This window comes from Sceloporus occidentalis, unplaced genomic scaffold (assembly GCF_023333645.1).
Source record: "Sceloporus occidentalis isolate IW3139 unplaced genomic scaffold, rSceOcc1.0.p SCAF_13, whole genome shotgun sequence".
NCBI lineage: Eukaryota > Metazoa > Chordata > Lepidosauria > Squamata > Phrynosomatidae > Sceloporus > Sceloporus occidentalis.
Genome location: NW_028316993.1, coordinates 7,025,457 through 7,044,899, shown reverse-complemented (window position 1 = coordinate 7,044,899; position 19,443 = coordinate 7,025,457). Strand labels below are relative to the sequence as shown.

At 41.1% G+C, this 19,443-nt stretch overlaps 1 protein-coding gene and 1 long non-coding RNA gene across 2 annotated transcripts; both read left to right on the top strand.

Annotated features, from left to right (window-relative positions):
* The first annotated feature begins 97 nt into the window (after window positions 1–97).
* Window positions 98–6,789, top strand: LOC149304763 (uncharacterized). The gene is made up of 4 exons (XR_016271823.1): window positions 98–228; window positions 2,637–2,764; window positions 4,367–4,498; window positions 6,398–6,789. It is a non-coding gene; the product is annotated as an uncharacterized LOC149304763 (long non-coding RNA).
* Window positions 6,790–12,660: 5,871 nt separating this feature from the next.
* On the top strand, window positions 12,661–18,013 carry LOC149304762 (phospholipase A2 inhibitor gamma subunit B-like). Its single transcript, XM_089479012.1, has 6 exons — window positions 12,661–12,852; window positions 13,417–13,509; window positions 14,288–14,404; window positions 15,343–15,495; window positions 16,366–16,506; window positions 17,154–18,013. The coding sequence occupies exons 2-6, from the start codon at window positions 13,461–13,463 to the stop codon at window positions 17,294–17,296; spliced, it is 603 nt and encodes a 200-aa protein (XP_089335138.1). The 5' UTR covers window positions 12,661–12,852; window positions 13,417–13,460; the 3' UTR covers window positions 17,297–18,013.
* The last annotated feature ends 1,430 nt before the right edge of the window (window positions 18,014–19,443 follow it).

Sequence of the window (19,443 nt, the reverse complement as noted above, 5' to 3'; positions counted from 1 at the left end):
CACCGTTGATATATGCACACTTACCTTTTGTCTCTGCTTGTGCTTTGCCTGTATATGTTTGTAAATAAAGCAAATATTTCAACAAAGCACAAAATGGTTAGCATCTTCCATATACTCCTTCTTTATGTACTGTAGAGAAAATGCAAGACAGAAGGACATGTCCGACAGCCTTACTCCAACACTGCTTCACTGTTCTGGAACACCTTTGGATGTTTTCAATGTTCAGAGGTACATGTGAAAAGGCATCCCTCCCTGCGCATGGTTGATCCCCTGTTTCATGGAGTTCTCAACTATGTAGACTGCAGTGAAGACCAGCGGCTTTCATATGAATAAGGTGGCAAATCCTTTTTGGATTTTTGGAGATTGTGGAGGAACTGTCCAAGGTGCTGATAGGTTTCGTCTCTTTGGTGTGGAAGTTTGGATGCTGAACCTTGAATATTTGGACTAAAAGAATAGATTCACCAATTGAAAGCCAACAACTGCTATTAACAGAATGCTCTGTGTTTACATGTGTGCAGATATAGACATCTGTGGGCAAGTAGACTGTGACACAGGGATCTTAAGAATGGAGATGGGATGGATGCTTTTATCCCTCTTATACATACTTAGGGGCAGAAAGAATGTTTTCAATGGTTAAAAAAAAACCTCCATGTTTTTGAGTGTCAAGAAATTCTCATGAGAAAAATCCTGCACTAAAGAAAACCTTGGCAGGCCCCCATCTCTCTCTCTCTCTCTCTCCCTGCTTTGCATAAGAAGCCTCTAAATGAAATGAGTCTCTCTCCTCATTGTTTACTAAAACACACACACACACACCAACACCAACAACAACAAAGAATGGAGCATTATTTATTGAAAGGATGCAGACCACCCCCTCATGCTTCATGTTCCCCTCCTACTGACAGTCGAGACACTATCTGAGATCCAGTCTCCTGGGGCATGTCCATACTACTCAGTTATAGCAGTTTGATATCACTTTTAACTGTCATTGTTCTGTCCCATGGAACCCTGGTTGCGTACTTTGGTAAGACCTTTAGAATTCTAGAGAGGCCATGCAACAAGGCAGCAGCCATGCTCACCTAAACAACAATGGTCTATGGTTCTATGATATAATGCAAAAGGATTTTGGATAACATTTGTTTGACTTGTACCCCTCAAAAAGGAGTATCCATGTGGACATCTCTTTCAAGAAATGTGTAATATCTCTCACCATCTCAACTAGCAGAGAGAAAAGTATTGACATGAGTCGAGGGTATCCCTAGAAGGGATTTTGTTTTATAGAACAATGCTAGCCTAGTTTGCATATTGCAATGAAATAGGATTCTTGGGGTAGCCTGTGTGTGTCTATGTGCCTTGAAGTTGTCTGTTGACGTATGGAGATCCTATAAATTTCATACGGTTTACTTAGGCAAGGAATACTCAGAAGTGGTTTTTCCAGCTCATTCTACTGAAAAATAGCTGACAGCACCTGGGATTTATTAGTGGTCTCCCATCCAAGTACTAACCAGAGCTGATGCTACTTATCTGAGAAGATTGGGTATTTAGGGCCACTGATACACTGTAGATACTATGTATTTTGACACCACTTTAACTGGCATGGCCCCATCCTACAGAATCCTAAAGTCTGTAGTTTTGTGAAGCACCAGAACTCTTGGGCAGAGAAAGCTAAAGAACTTGTAAAACGACACATCCTAAGATTCCATAGGATGGAGCTACAACACTTAAAGTGGCGTCAAACTGCATTACATCTACAATGTAGATGAACTCTATCTTACTTTTTATAAATACTGTGCCCCAATATCCTGCCGTATTCATTATTAGAATTTCCAGGAGTTCTCAGGAACTCTTCAGAAAGCGCAAGAATTCTGGTTAATTGTGATGTCCACAGATGTCCACTGCATGGTGCTCTCTGCCTGCTCCCCTGTGTTCATCTGGCACAGTTGAAAAGAAACAGCATGCGCAGAGGGTTTCCAGCACTGCCTCTGAATGAATCAAACCAGCTCATAAAAGCCTAGCCATGGAATTTAACCATTGAACAACGTAGGGGGGAATGTGAGTTTTCCAAATACTTTTTGAAGTAAGGAAATGGTTGGCTGATTGTGAAGGAGACAAACTAGGTACCAAACTGACCAGACAGGAACTAAAATCAAATGTGGTGTTGGTAAATATGGGCTGGCATGCTATAGGTGACATGCACAGGCTACAATGCACATCTGTGTATGTCTCCAGCATGTATCAATGCTAGGACGTGTATCACCAAATCGCTGTATCTTTCTCCTGTTGTTAAATAAACACATATCAAATCAGGAGCAATTTTGAATTGCTGGGTTAATTTAACATTGGTTCCCTCTTTGAACTCTTCTATGTATATTTTCTTTCTCCAGTTGCATTGCATTGCACTTGCCATTCATTCATTCATTCATTCATTCATTCATTCATTTTAGTCATGTGTTTAACTTTTCTATATTTTAACATGATTTTATACTGTTCTTCAATGATTTTAATTGTTTTAAATTTTATTGTAATTCTTTTAAAATGTTTTATCTGTGAGCCACTTTGGGTCCCTTCTGGGAGAAAGGCAGCATACAAATGGAATTGATTGATTGATTGATTGATTGATTGATTGATTGATTTTGCAGGTTATTCAAGCAACAAGATTTCCTTCCTTAAAGCAAGAACTCTTTTGCACTGTCCATTACTCTGTGCTTTCGGATCACCATGAAGTCACTCCTGGGGCTACTCCTGTTCTCGCTGATGATATCTGCAGGTATAGATTAGTGACCATTACTATGGAGGGGCAGGGCTTGTTTTATTAGGTTCAATGAAGTCAAAGGAAATCTACAATGAAGTGATTATGTGCTGCTTGATTGTCATGAGAAGTTGCTGTGGTTCTTCAGATATTGAAGAACCTGAGGTTCCCTTCACACTAAACAATTATAACTATATGGGGCTCAACAGATGGGTGGCTCCGTGCCACCCGTCTTTGCCCTGAGTTGGGGCTGCAGCAGCTGCACGCTACAGAACTGGCATGCCTCCAAAAAGAAGCTGCCTATTTGGTGCTGCAAACAGGAAAGGGCGCCTTCATGATACCACTTCCTGCAAGCAACATCTAGTTGCTATATGGCGGTGGCATCATCATGGCGGCCCCTGTATGGATGGGAGGTTGCCATGATGGCAGCATCCGTACAGACTAGGGTTCAGGAGCATGCATTTGCTGCATGCTCCCGAACCCTAGAATCAGCACCAGCACGCTGCTTCCCGCCCATATGTACCGGGCCTATGTTTCTAGTTTAACTACCATGCCACCAGGCTATGGAGGCATTTTGATTTCTCTGGCTGAGAATTCTCAATAGCCCTGTCTAAACTGCAGAGTCAAGGATTTCATAGAATGGAATAATTCCCACCATTGCAGTGAAATCAATGCTCTATAGTTGTGCAATGAGAAAGACCCCCTGGTTTCTCAGAGGCAAATACAGAACTGGAGGAGGCCAATGCTCACCTGCCTATTAGTTTCCAGGTAAGGTACAATGTGTTAGTTCTTACCTTTAAATCCCTTACATAGTTTGAGTCCAGGTTACCTACAGGTATGTTTGCCTTCCTCTGAGGCTGGAAGAAGGTGACTTACTCAAGATCACCCAGTGGGTTTCCATAGCCAAGTGGGGATTTGAACCTTGGTCTTCTGGAGTCCATTAGGTCTTGTAGTATTAGGAGCATATCTTTAAACAGATTTCCCATATAGCCAGAGGTGCCTAATGTTGAAAAATAGGCATTAACATTTTGTGAGGATCTATCATACCAGCATGGTGTAAGAAAGCCAGGATGGTGTAGTGGTTTGAGTGGTGGCCTAGACCAAGGACCAAATCCCTGGTCAGCCATGGAAACCCCTTGAATGAGTCACACTCTTTCGGCCTCAGAGGATGTCAAGTGCATACATACACACACCCCAAGTAAATCTTGTGAATACAACCCCATGATAAGTTTGCTGTAGGGTCAATGCAAGTCAGAAACAATACCAAACAAAGACAGTGAGCTTCAATATGGAAAAAGGTATTGAAAGGTATATAAAGTGCATATTATATATACATGAAAGAAGTAGTGATAGGCTTGTTGTAAGTTGGAAACAAGTTGAAGGTGCACAACAATCCCACCACTATACTCACCACTTTTAAAGACTGCAAATGGGAGGCTGCAGCTTTTATTGGGGGGGGGGAATGCATGTTTCCACCTTTTACGGATTCAGTGGCAGAAATGGTGTAACTATTGGCTTTGGCTTTCTATGAACACATAGTTTGAAAAGCAGGGTCTAACTGAGTGAAATGAAGGGAAATACTAACACAGACATCTTCCTGTCCCATATACATTGTGGCAGACTTTACTTTACCCACTCCTCCTGTACCAATGGAATGTGAAAGCTGTGCTGCTGAGGGAAATACCTGTTCTGGCTCAACACAAGTTTGTAGTCCTGGTGTAGATAGCTGTTACTCATTGCTTCTGGATCAAGGTGAGCGAAAGAAGTTGTGTAAAACTTTAGTTTTACACAAGCCCAGTGCTTTATAATTGTGCGTCAGATGGATGGCCCATCTGATTTTGTTTTATTTCTAAGAAGATTAAATCTGTTAAATCTTGTCTCAGGTTTCAGAGTATCTGTACATACTGAATGTAATCATCTTCCTTTGATTGCAATCTTAAACCTTGAGGCACAAGGTTTCTATGCTGAGTTTGATCCTGGGTTAACTCTGGAGGCTGATTTAAGATTTTTCTCATGCCAAATGGACTGTTAAATCTGAGCAAGCCTCAACCGATTTCTTACACTCAGAAAACTGCCTTCGATTAAGAGACTCTCTCCTGTCTGTAAGATCGCCAGAAGATGCTTTACGCTCATATCAGAATCTAATTGTACATCTGCAAAACTGTTATGTAATAACTTTCCCAGACAACACAACCGTCCTTTCAACATTGGTTGGACTAAAAGTGTTCAGAAGAAGAAATCCCTTGTTGAAAAATATAAATTATACAGGAAGTTGGAAATGGCTTCCTTTACCTACAGAATGACTGTTGCTAAATTATATATATATATATATATATATATATATATATATCAGAGGGGAAAAAGAAAGGAATACAGTGTGCCCATGTCATCATAGGGCTGCGTTGCAGCCCTTATGAAGCCACGGTGGCATGCGCATGCCACAGGTGCATTCCCCATTAATCCCTATGGGATGTGCCACCCCTTCCTCCCTGCGTGTCCCCACATGGCTTTCAGCATATGCTGAAAGCCACGCGAGGATGCGCGGGGAGGAAGGGGTGGCGCATCCCATAGGGATTAATGGGGAATGCTGAAAGCCACGCGAGGATGCGTGGGGAGGAAGGGGTGGCACATCCCATAGGGATTAATGGGGAATGCGCCTGTTGCATGCGCACACTGCTGCACCACCACACCACCATGTGCACGAGCCCCATTAATTTAAATGGGGCTTGAGCATATGCGTAATTTGCTTTATGCTGGGGAGTTCGGAATGGATCCCGTACGTAAAGCAAGAGCACACTGTACTGAGAATGACTTGTCAGAAATTCTTTGCTGCACCATGGACTCATGATTCAGCCACTTTCTGGAAAATAGTGTCCAGTGGAGGGCAAAACAACCTATATGGACAGATCCCTGTGAAGATCTGGGAAACATTTTTAGTACTCTCTATGAAGGCAGGCAAGCTAGGGATCCATTAACTTCACAAGACCTTGAAGGCCTTCCTGACTGGCCCCTTGCTTCATCATCTGAAATTGGCAGGCTCATTTCTGGACTTAACATGGACAAAGCCCCAGGAATTGATTACACATTAAGATGCTTAGATCATGCCCACTATTTAGAGGCTGTAGGGTGGCATACAATAAAACCAATCTGACAAATGTAAAACAATGTAAATGATAGTAATAGCAATACTTACAATGGCAGGAATATTGCTATTCTTAAAGGTTTTTTTAATTAAGATTTTGGCCTGGTACACACAGGTGGAGAAATGCTGCACAGATGCACACTAAAAAAAAGGAGCCGCCTAGAGCGGCTTTTTTTTTTTTTTTTTTGCAGTGTCATAAGGTCAGTGCAGCCCTATGACACCACTTCTGTGGAGAGGTGTTTATATGCTGCCGCACAGTTGCGCAGCTGCGGTGCCTGCCATGTGGATGGGTGCGCGCACCTGTGACATCACTAGGGCTGGGCATGTCTGGACAACCAGCCCTATCAAGCCCTAATTTTGGCCTCAGGTTGTCACAAAGCACCCATGTGTAACAGGCCTAAGTTAGTCACTGTGAGCATGCCCACAGACAGGTAGGATGCAACTTGGAGTTGAATTTGTTTACAATGACTCTGAACAACAGATCTCTTCTCTTTGCTTGTTGTATATAGGAACACCTTCTCATTATTTCATAAAGGGCTGCATGTCAGCAATTATGTGTGCAAAATTAAAACGAGACACGGGGCAAGTTGTAAGTGAAGAATATGGAAGCTTTCCAGAAGGGTCTGTTATTAAGGAAGTGGCATGTAGCAAGACTGTAGACCTTCCTGAACCCACCTCACCTGGCTCACCTGGAAGCGATTCTTCCCCTTCCCAGCCTGGATCTTCTCCTTCCTTCTCTAGATCTTCTGCTTCATTCTTGCTGGGTCTCTTTGGCCTTTTGGTGATGAAGTTCTTCTTCTAATGCACCCTCTTGGAAGTATGCCTGCCTGGAAGGACTCCTCATTACTGACATACATACAGCCATCTCTAAAGGTGATCCTTTACCTCTTTTTCCATTGAATATCCCTACCTCTGAATGGAAACAAATTAAAAACCAGCTGGACAACAACAACAATAATGAGAATTCAACTGTTTTCATTTTTTTTTTCTTTTGCTGCAATTCACTTGGGAATAGTTGACAGGAGAAGCAGGCATTTCATAAAATCATAGACTCTAGCCTTGGAAGGATCATTCTCACCACTATGATTAGTTTGAGGTGGAAATAAATTTGATTGTTAGTCAAACTTAACTGGGGAGTATGGACCGGGTGAAGAAGCTACAACATACTTCCAAGACTTGTATTTGTACCTGATGTATTTGTACTTGATTTGATCTGATCATCTGATCTTGCAAGCTTCTCACTAAGGGAAAACTGTCCAAGGTGGTTTGGTAGTTTCTTGGATAAGACCGAGTTGAAATCAGAGCTATACTCTGATATGGTAGAAGGCTCAAAGAGTTGAGCATGGGTGTGATATGAATCTCAAATCCTATCATCCACCCCAATTGATAAAAGATATTTCAGAAACCCAGTGGACTGTTGGGCGTGAACACACACAGACAATAGGCTCTTTCCCTGCGGCCTTCATCTAGAAATTGGTATTACCTTATTGATAGGAAAATATCCAGATCAGGCTAAGCAAAAGAACACTGGAAATATCCAATGAATCAGGAATAAAAGAGAGACTAAGGGCCTGAACAGACATGCCAAAATAAAGCTGTTTCGAGTCACTTTGGAGGTATGCTGTTTAAATGATGCATGTGTCCCAAGAGGCTGGAAGCCATGCCAAAGCCAGGCCTAAGGACTGGAGCACAGCTTTGGTGCAGCTTCTGGACTCTTAAGATGCGTGTGTCATTTAAACAGCATACCTCCAAAGTGACCCGAAGCAGCTTTATTTTGGCCTGTCTCTAAAGGCTTCTTTAGACAGCAAACAACCACATGAAAAGACAACCTGTTCAGACAGTCTAAATACTCTAAAGGCACCAGATCCCATCTGATCTTGGAAGTTATGCAGGGTCAGCACTGTTTAGTACTTAGATGGGAGGCTGCCAATGAATACCAATTGCTCCAAGCTGTATTTCAGAAGAAGGAACTGGAAAAAACACCTCTGAGTGTTCCTTGCCTAAGAAAATCATATGAAATTCATGGGGTCACCATAAGTGGACAGGCACGCACACACACACACACATCCTGTTCCTCTGTTGCATGCCTTGTAGCAATTCTTCCTGCCTCTGTGGCTTGTCATGTCATAGATCTACCAGGTTGTTTTGTTCTGCAAAAAGGTGTGGCCAGGGTTTCCTTTTGTCACCATCCTCCCCCAAGCAATATATCACCACTGACTGCCCAAAGGAATGGAGGCAAAGGATTTGCATCAGAGACAAACCCTCCCTGTGTTTAAATCTTCCAGAATTAAAGAAAGAGAGAAGCCTAAAAAATTTCAGCCTTCTTCGGGGGATATTAAAAGAAAATTAGGGAGGAGGGGCAATATTTTATTTATCTATGCATTCAGAATATTTATACCCTGCTTTTCAGCCACAAAGGCTCTCAGAGTGGCTTACATATTGTTAGTTTGACAATGTTGATCATGCAGCAAAGTACACTTGTCACTCCATATTTATTAGGATTAGAGGCGCAAGACCACCGTGAATATGGGAAACTTCAAATAATAAAAACACCATGTTTTTACCTGAGAGGACACCTCTCTAGGAATCTCTAGGTCTTCCGGCGCAGCTCTGTGATCAACCTCCAACAGACACTGACCATAGAATTGCATTGGAGGAGCTACAAATGCCTAGTGGAGTGTCCTCTCTAGGAATCTAGGTCTTTCGGTGCGACTCTTGGTTAAAGATGACCATAGAGTTGCGGTGGAGGAACTAGATATTCCTAGAGAGAACATGTTAGTCAAATCTGTGAATAATCAAAGCTGCAAATATCAAAGCCGCAAATATGGAGGGATGAGTGTACAGTAACATCCAAACCCCACAAAACAGTGACACCTTTACTGGGCCAACCAAATGCAAAAAAATACATGTTGCAAGGTTTTGAAACTTCATTTGCTACTTCATTAGGCAAAGATGTTAAAAATAAAACAGGAGAAAAAGAAATAAGATGATGTTAGTCCCAAGCCTGAATTTTGTCAAGATGTGGCTGTTCTCAGTTCAGATGGTTCTGTAGGAAAATCCATCTTCTGACCATGGAGGTACTCCAGGACATAAAGAATTTTAAAGTTCCATTTCCAAGATAGAAAGAGATGCTCCTCTTGAGGTCTAAACTGCCTCCCATCCTTTGTGGAGCTACTATAATGGCCTAAGAAGGCAGACCCACAACATCTTAATCACTGAATAAAATGGCAGCCATTGTGTCACTTTTGGAAGTGAGGGAAGTGATGAAAGAAATGCAAACAGATAGGAAAAGAAGTACTTTTTTTGCATATGGAAAGGTGTGTAAGTGGCTTTGAAACATGTGCCAAGTGTATTATGTTTGACTTATAGATCAAAAATTGCAAGCGCCACTCCGAACAGGGAAGGTCAGGCCTGATCTTTGGGCACATTCTTTGTATGTGTTCACTTATGTACTTTCTGTATGTGGTGTGTGTACATAGCTCCCCACCCCATCCAGCAACTCTGAGTCTTCATAAGTCAGTTATGAATCAAGGCTGAGTGTTCTTTGCAGAACCCGTGAGAATAAGCCATGACAGTGACCAGCCCTATAGATTTTATGATAAGCAATGTAAAGATAAGACATTTACTAGGTTTAGGTGATGCTTGGAGTTGCATGGGTGAAAGTATAAATCTTTACAGACTGTTGCCTACATTGCTCTCCCTGTTTCTTAAAAGCAGTATGAATCTATTCATAGTCAAACTTCGTGTACACCTCTACAGCCAGGAGAGGTTTCCTTTCTCTCAGGTCTATCACTTAGGAGCACCTTGCCTGAAGTCCTTGAATATCATGGTAAGACAAAAGTGCCACTTCTGTTTTGCTTCCAAAACCAAGGAGCAGCTAGTAGATATGTTGCTGGAGTTATGGCTTTTCTTTCTCTGGCTGCTCTGGATTGTATGGAAGCGATCCAGGTGGCTCATCTGATCCCTGACCAGCTTTGGGAAAGTTCCTGTACAATCCAGAGTAACAGTGAAATAAGTTATTGTAAAGCAGAGAATGGATTCACAGACTCTGCAGGAGCAGCTGATTAGATTTTCCAATGCTTGTCTGTTAGGACCCTTTCAAATAGTACAGTACTATGATTCCACATCTTCATTTCTTTTCAATCTTTTTTGAGTGTACAGGGGGAGCGCATGGGAATTTGTATGCATTTTGCTCAGCTTGCACATGGCTTGCACAGATTAACTTACTCAGTCCTTCAGGGACAGGCGGGCTATACATACATACTAATAATAATAATAATAATAATAATAATAATAATAATAATTTACTTTAAAAGACATTGCAGAAGGATATATCCTATAATTTCTTGTGCAATACTTTCACATTTGGCTCACTGGTCAAAATAAGAATATCGGTCAGTTTTCTGTCTCCGTTCTTTTCTTTTCCTTTCCTTTCTTTTCTACACTCATCCCAAATTCAAGGCCTGGTGGCACGGTGGTTAAACTACAGCTACAATTTGTAGTATTGGTATTTTGTATTGGTCAATGACCAAATATAATTTTACTACTACTACAACTACAACTTTGTGAGTTTGATCCCAGAGGGTTCTAGGTTGACTCAGTGCACTATAAGATCTTGTCTAGTCCTTTCATAGCTACCCTTTTCAATCCTAGTCTTCTTCTGGCATCTGGCTTGCGATTCCCATTCTGATCAATGGTTTATTCAAAGTATATTTCAACTTCTTTGTCTATATTGAATTTTTGATGCTCCTCTGTGGTCATTATTTACATAGTTATATTTATTATAACCAGCTGCCATGCTGCCTGTCATATACAGGCAATACATCTCTTGGAACCCAGACCTGGAGAATACAGGTGCGCTTGACTATGGCCTTGGACTGGACTAATTCAGATGGATGGGAGTTGAGGGAGATGAACCTGCACTGCAGAAATAATGCAATCTGACCTCACTTTAACTGCCATGGATCCATCCCATGGAATCTTGATCAATTATGGGTTTGTGGTGGCACTAGAGCTCTCAAAAACAGAAAACTAAAATTCCTTAGTATTGAACCATGGCAGTTAAAGCAATGTTAAAGCAATGTCAAACTGCATGATTTCTGCAGTGCAGATTCAACCCTAGAGCTGGTATGTTCTCTCAAGACTTTTCTTGAATTAGGGACTAACCTAATGACTCAATAGAATCAATCATATACAGTAAAATGGAAGCAATCCTGCAAATGTGGTCTTGTTTGCTTAGATACATGCTTTTACCACTTGGTGACGGAACTGAAGTGAGGACCTCAATGTTGCATAATGAGGTCTATGGCATCCTCGAGGAAGAAGGATGTGGAAAGCCATTTCCTGCCCATGTGCTCTGCCTCACCCAGATACAGTTTCAGAACCTGTTGTCCTCAAGAAAAGTGTATTTGCTGTTCTTTATTTCCCAAGTTCCTCTGATGACAACCCATTTGTACTTTCTTATATGTAATCGCCTTACTTCCTCTTCCTGTTCCTTCCTCCTGTTTCCCCCCCCCCCCTCTAATGGTGAGTTACCATGTTTCACACTGCTCACTAGGTTGCATTAATAGAAGCATAGATCAAGGGAAGTAATAGTGCCACTCTGTTCTACTTTGGCCAGGCCTCACTTTGAATACTGTGTCCAGTTGTGGACACTGCAATTCAAAAAGGATGTTGATAAGCTGGAGCATGTACAGAGGAGGGCAACCAAAATGGTGAAGGGTCTGGAAACCATGCCCTACAAGGAGAGACATAGGGAGCTGGGTATGTTTAGCCTGGAGAAGAGAAGGTCAAGAGGTGATATGATAGCCCTGTTTAAGTATTTGAAGGGTGTCATATTGAGGAGGGAGCAAGCTTGTTTTCTGCTGCTCCAGAGAATAGAACGTGGATTAATGGAACAGATAGCTGCTGAAAGTAATGGACAGACTGACCTTTGTTAGTTGTTTTTAAATGTAAGCTGGTTGGTCCCCTGTCACAAATGACATTGCATGTTCTTTCCAACTCTGATCCTCAGCTTGCTGAGCTTAAGGTTTGGGCAGCAGATTTACCTGTTCCTTGAGACATTAGATCTGGCCATTATGACACATGCTTTAGTTACATTTAGATAATTGTAACAAGCTCTTTGCTGGGCTTCCTTTGAAGAGCATTTGGAAAATTCAGTTTGACCAAAAAACTGCAGTCAGACTGTTAAACTGGGCTGGATACAGTGAGCTCACAACTCTCTTGTTGCAACAGGTCCACTGGCTGTTGGTCCATTTCTGGACACACTTCAAAATGTTGGTTATAAATCTCTACATGGCTCATACCCAGGTTATTTAAACAACTGTATTTCCCCATATGTGAACCTGTCTATTTTTTGATATTTTGATTGGAAGCCCTTTGTTTCTATCCCACCTCCATTTACCAGTTCAGCTGGTGGGAACATCGGAAAAACTAAGGCTCCTAGGTCCCTTCCACACATACTGTTGTCAAGTCAGGTATCCCCTATCCTATCATCTGTGCATTTAATTTTGTATCCCTAAGTGTAGTACCTTACATTACTCCTAGTTGAAATTCATTATGCTAGTATTTGCTTTCTAATCTATTAAGATCATTTTGAATTTTGATCCAATTGTCTGGGGTATTAGCTGCACCTCCTAATTTGGTGTCATCTGCTTCTTAACATAGCAATGGATAGTGATGCTACCTACATTTAAGTAAGCGGATGGGATTGTGACAACTCCATGTTTCAGCCCCAGCATTTCAAAGAGAGAAATGAATCCCTTTTACTATAGTTACTAAAGAGATAAGGCTGATGAAAGTTCTGCAATGGGTGTGGCAACCTGTGAGCTTAGGAAAACGTGCTCACATTTCTTCTATATAAAGGAAGAAGAAGAAGTAAGCTAAAGAAGCAGAGAGGACATTCTAAAGCTTCGGTTGGATTTGTATCTTCCTATAGTATCCTTGAAACAGCTGAGAACTTTTGGTAAGTCTGTCACTACCATTAATCTGCAATGTCTCTTATATACTATAGAGGTGAACCAAAGGCAGAAGAGGACTTGTGGATAAATCTTTGCTTTGCAGTAGATCACCGCAAAGGCTTTCTGATCCTTTTTAATAGAGAACAAAAAGTCTACCACCTTATTAGGATGCTGAGCTGTAAAAAGGCTTTGTGGAAGAAGAAAAAGCTGGATGGAAGTATTATTTGGCTACTGCTGAAGGGAATGAGCACCTCATCTCAAACATTCCCATGTTTGCCAGACTCTACTGGGCTTTTCAGAAAGAGAAAGTGTACACAATAGTGTGCACATGTTTTAAAAGCCTACATAAATTGAGCAGGGAGATATTTTTGTTAACAGAGAGATTTCGTGTAACTTGGGTAAATTGTACAAATGTATGCACAGCTTAGGAAAATAGGTTTAAAATAGCAAGAATCTCAATGTGGAGAGATACCACAAAAGTTAAGATCCTATGTTATGTTATTCTTGTTTCTTTGAGTTGAATAAAGAATTTAATATAAATAAATAAATAGCGTTCATTTATGTCACAGGTACAGTTTGCTTCCAAACTTAATCTTCTGCTTTGGACATCATCATGCAGTTCCTCTTTGGAAGCATAGTCTGCCTTCTTCTTGCTGCTTCAGGTAATAAGGGACTTATAGCTATTCGTGGAAAACGTATTAACTTATGGGAATCTGAAGACGGGGCTTTGGTCTTATCCAACATTCTTGTTCTTTCTTATGTTTATTTCGACAGCTGGTAGCTTCCATGTTAGTGGGATGGCAAACCTGCTCTGAGTTTTAATCCGTACTCCAAAGGATATGTGATACAATATCTCTGGAAGACACAGTCCAAAAAAGTTGTCTTTTCAAGTTGTGATTGAAATACAGTCAGCCTGACATAAGCACTGACTCTGCATCCACAGATTCAACCATTTAGGGCTTGAAAGAAATGTTCAAAAAATTCCCAAAAGCAAACCTTGATTTTGTCATTTTATATAAGGGACACCATTTTAGTAGACCATTTCCTAGAATGGAGCATCCACAGATGTTGATATCCGAGGGAGATCCTGGAACCAAACCTCAGCAGGTGCCAAGGGCCCACTGTATTACATTTATGAAATTGGGAGAGGCTCACAAATAAAATTGTGTATGATCTTTTCTAGAGTCAGCATGGTGTCATGTTTTGCGTTAGGGTTAGGAGTCTAGGAGACCAGAGTTTTCATCCTCACTCAGTCATGGAACCAGATTAGGTAACCTTAGGGAAATCACACTTTCTCGGACTGACAAAGAGGCAACAGCAAATCTCTTTTGAACAGATCTTTCCAAGAAAACCCTATAACAGAATTGCCATAAGTTGTAGTCAACTCAAAGGTGCATAACAACAACAACAACATGAGCTGTTTTACTGCCTCTTCTCCAGGCAATGCATTGGTGTGTGAAGTCTGCTCAAGCATTGGCACCAGCTGCACGGGTAGCCTCCAGATCTGTGAAGCGGATGAAGATACCTGTGTCATCGCTGTGTCTGAAAATTCACTAGGTTGGTGAGAAGGACCACACTAATGCTAATCCTGGAAACAGTTGTTTTTTGCTCTCTCTTTAGGCAGGATAGGACAGGCTACTCTTGGGTGCAAGATCTGGACCTAACGCGCTCACCTGTTCGTTTCATGCCAGGAAGAGACAACAAATGAATATGTGAAGTCGAAGGCTTTCATGGCCGGCATCCATAGTTTTTTGTGGGTTTTCCAGGCTATGTGGCCATAGGAGTTTATTCCTGACGTTTTGCCAGCATCTGTGGCTGGCATCTTCAGAGAATGATGCTCTGAAGAGAAAGACACTCTGAAGATGCTAGCCACAGATGCTGGCGAAACGTCAGGAATAAACTCCTCGAGAACATGGCCACGTAGCCTGAAACACCCTAAAAAAACAACCAATAAACAGTTATGGAGTCTAATGCATTTTATGTTTTCCCTGATAAGGTGTATTGTTGGGGGCAGAATGCTATACAAGTTGTCTGCCTGAAGACACTAACATCTCTCATGCAAGTTTCGGAAAACCTTTTCAGCTCAAATAGTGAGTGAATCCAACATCAAAAGGACAGGACCAAAACCAAATGTTTAACTCATTTTAATTGCCAGTAACTAAACCATGAAAGAGGCTTTAAAAATGAAGGGTAGGAGGAACCACACACAGACACAGAAACACACACAATGATTGTGTCATGGGCAAAGAAGCATGGGCATTTAGAGAAGCCCTGGGGATAGGTCAGAACTGGATTCTAGGAGAGATTTCCAACCTTGTCTTAGAAGAAATATGGATGCATGAGAAGATAGGTGAGTGAATACTGCCATGGGTTGGGTCTCCACTACCCGGCTTTGAGCATCATATATTGTCAGAGAGAGGGGAAGAAACCTTCACAGTCAAGATCGGCTCCTCTTCTATATCCAATAACCCCATTTCTCACCTTTTCCTTTGCAGCTGGAGACATAATTCACACCATTGCTAAAAGCTGTGCCAATTCCAGTTTGTGTAAACAGGAGCCAAAGTATATGAATTTAGGACAAGGAAAGATAATAAGATCAAGCATGATTTGTTGTGTGGGGGATGCCTGCAGAACTGCAGTGCCTCAGAGTAAGTTCTAATTCCTGTCTAATGCATATTTATCATGCCATAACGTTCATGTTTCTTTATAGCCATTTCTACGTACCTTATTTGGGGTTGGATGGAACAATCCTTTCCATGCTCATGTCCATTTTAAGTATGTTTGTTCATGGAAAGCACAGAAAAAATGTCACTTAAATATGTTCATTTAATGTAGACATTTTAAATATTTTAATAAGTTACTTATAAAAATATGAAAATTAAAAGATTGCATCTGTCTTACCAACGATGGACCTTTAAGCATGTTCCTCCTAAAATGCACATTTGACTTCAGGTTGTGCTGGATTTAGCTGAGAATGGCATCATAACATTCTGAGAACTGCGAAATTGAAATGTTAGCTGTGTTACTGACAGTAATATAAGAAATATTCATATATTTTTGTGTGTTTAGTGATCAATGGAGTCTTTGTGGGGGAAAGTGAGAAGTGAGATGTCCATTAAGAGTATATGATTTCCTAGGACACCTGTTATTTTAAAAACACTCACACAAAAATACACTTTATGAGAGTTTTCACACTTTGAACTTTTGGGAAACCTTCACAAAAATTCAAAAACAACATTTTTTCATGAAATAAAATCAAAATCCTTTGGGCAATAAACACACAAAATATACCATTTTCTCTGCAAGTTTTCAGGCAAGTTACTTTTTTGCAAAAAAAAAAAAAAAAAAGGGGGGGGGGAAGAGTTGCCAAATATGAAATATCATCCAAAAGTGTACAAAACCTTGTGCAAGCCCTCCTTAGCAGGGAGACAACTTTATCTGTTACATATCTTTATCTGTTACATTAACCTCTTCCTTTGCTTCATCCCCCATAATGGGCTTTTCTTGATTCATTACAGTTCCTCCCATCATCCAGACCAATGGGAAACAATGCCCAGCCTGCTATGCTTTGTCAGACAGTGGCTGCAATGATCGGGAGAGAGTCAATTGTGTTGGACCAGAGAACAGTTGTCTTGATTTGGCTATGACCATAACTTACGGTAACTCAGATTTCATGGTCCATGTGCAATGTATCTGTTACTCTTCTGTTGTGGTTGGGGGCAAGGGGAGTGGGCTTGAAGTGTCATGCTTCTCTGATGGAATTGCTGTTTTATGGAAGTCCTTTTACCCATGGCACTACACACTACCATTTCTGCACAGCGCTTTGAGTGCCACTTCATGTCTTATACCACTTTCATTCCATGCACAGCCAAAACATACACACATCTTAAGAGGCTAGAAGCTGCACTAAAGCTGCGCTCCAGTCCTTTGGCATGCTTTCTGGCCCCTTAGGATACATGCAGCATTTAAACAGCATACTTCCACAGTGGCTCGAAGCAGCTTTATTTTGGCCTGTCTGTTCAGACCCACAGTTGAGAGAAACAGCTAGAGTAGGAAGATAAAGTTCCCCTTGACTTTAGTTTGCCATGAAGAGCATCTAGATAATTGGGAGTCTTTGAAACATGTCATTGTTTAGATGCTCACATTGTTCTTTCAAAATTCTAAGCTGGAAAGGGAAACTATTCTACCAGAAATCACTATTTGCTGATAGGAGAATGGGGAATGTTCTCTGGGTCTTCTTTAGAAGGCAGCTGTTATAAAAACATGTGTCTCCTTTTAACTACTTTGTATGATCTTTCATATCCAGGAACTCATGTCCTCAACACTTTTCAGAGGGGCTGCGTCAGCAAGTCGGCTTGCGATGAACTAAAAACAGGTGAAACAGAAATGCAAGGGGTGCATACAGTTGTCAAAAAGGCTGAATGCAAAGCACCCTCCGGCTCATCCTGAAAGGTGGACACGATCAACCACAAGCTCAATATCACTTGCCTCCTTCTGGAAACAATCCTCATGTAATCCACTTGCATTATGCTATGTGTCCAGGTTTACGTATAATTCACCAGTGACCTTTCCCAAAGTCGTTCCAACCTCTTGGATGTCTTCTTTGAACTCTGAGTAAAATGAATAAAAATCAAATGACATATAAGGAAAAGGTTTCCTTTTGTAACTTTGGACTGATGGAACAAAACAGAGGTTACGTTCTACTAAGAATCCACTCTAAAGTTGTACTTGAACTTTAAAGTAGCCAGCCAAACTGCTGGAACCTATTTTCACAATAGATTTTGGACCTTGGGAAGTTCCTTTGAAACTGAGAATAAAATTTGGATGGGAAGCACCAGTGACCACTATGCCTAGAATTGCACTGAGGAATCAAAATGATATATAGATCGATTTAGCCAGAGTAGCTTGGAAAGCTACCTTTGGAGCAAGGATGCACTGACAGAAGAGGTGGTTCTGCAACAGATAGCAGTTAGCCTCTAGCACCTGAAACCTTCAAATTTGGTTGAACTGTAGTAGAAGGATTGCCTACTATGGGGAAAGGGGAGAAAAGTTGCCTGCGAATTACATAGAACTCATTCAGAATCAATAGTTAACATTCCAGAGTTTCTATGCAGGAAACAGAAGTTAAAGCAGTCTCAAACTGGATTGTTTCTGCAGTTTGTTTTGGATCAATCTGAAAGAAAGGATGGAGAACTCTCTTGTAGCACTTTTGAGACTAAAGAAGTTGGCAGCATGAGCTTCCATAGACTTAAGTCTACTTCTTCAAATGCATCTGGTGGAGGAAGTAGACTTCAGTCTATGGAAGCTCCTGCTGCCAACTTCTTTCTTTCAGTTAGTCTCAATGGCGCTACAAGATTTCTTTAAACGTCTTTCTCTTTCAGTAGAAATGGCAAATATTCCACAAGCTTTTCAACAGCTCTTTCTGTTGTCATTATTTTCAACCCCTGCCATAGCTGGCAAAACATTTCCATGGTTAGCAACTTAGGACGTTATCAGGTTGATAAACAGAAGGATGTGGCAGGGAGCGATGTCACTGGAGTGTGTGGCAATAAGGACCTCAGGGAGAGATATGAAGCTCTGGCACAAAGTCAGTGCTAAAGCAACCTGTGAAGGTTACTGATGGATTTAAAATACCCCAAGGAGAAAAGCAAGCATAACCGACACTGATAAGATTGTCGAGCTGTAATGTTTCAAAAGCTTAGCCATTTTGCAATAGATTAGCCACTATCCAGTACCTACTTCACCCAGCTGGATTCCAGAAGTAAGCCTCATCTATAGTAAGTATTTCCCACAGTTCTGCCTCAAACTATTCCAAGCTAACCCCTGAATTCCTGAACCTTGAATGAATGAGTGTGTGATAGTGAATTGCTGCGTGATTGTTCTCTTTTAAATAAAAAACAGTTAATTGGAGACTCCTGCCTCTGCACCATTTCTTAGATCCACCAGCCCTTAAGTATAGAGGTGGGAGACATTTTGTAGGGTCCTTGTAGCCAACCCATCTCCGATTCAGCTAAGTAAAATTCCCCTGCATAGATTTTGGCTATAGTGTAGGGACTTATTCTGCAGAACATTTTCACATGGTTGATTTGCACACACACACACACACACACACACACACACACACACTACTGCATGTGATATACAATATTATTCCCCCCTGCAAAAATGCTGTTTCAAGTGCAGAAAATGCTGTTTTCTGCACACACACACACACACCAAAGGGTGAATTTATCACAGAATAAGTCCTTAATTGCGAGTAGGCTTTGAAAAGATTTTCTTGCAATTTTGCTAAAATTAATTGCTTCCTTCAAAAAGATTAATTAATTAATTGATTGATTAAATTTGATCCCTACTGTCTACCTCATACCGCTTAAGTCATTGTGTGATACTCAAGAGGAGCAAATGACATTGCTATTGTGACCTTATCCACATGTAACAGGATTAAGGTTCAACTGGGTGGAACTTATTTCAAAGTCAAGAAAATTACAGGAATTGACAAAGCTAACATGAAATAGACATAGATAGATAGATAGATAGATAGATAGATAGATAGATAGATAGATAATTAAAAAGGCAGACAGTGCAACTAAAGTTTA

Coding starts and splice junctions, on each gene's coding strand:
- LOC149304762 (XM_089479012.1), top strand. CDS start 13,461: ATGCAGTTCCTCTTTGGAAGCATAGTCTGCCTTCTTCTTGCTGCTTCA. Junction 13,510..14,287: donor CCTTCTTCTTGCTGCTTCAG/GTAATAAGGGAC, acceptor CCTCTTCTCCAG/GCAATGCATTGGTGTGTGAA. Junction 16,507..17,153: donor GGCTATGACCATAACTTACG/GTAACTCAGATT, acceptor TTTCATATCCAG/GAACTCATGTCCTCAACACT.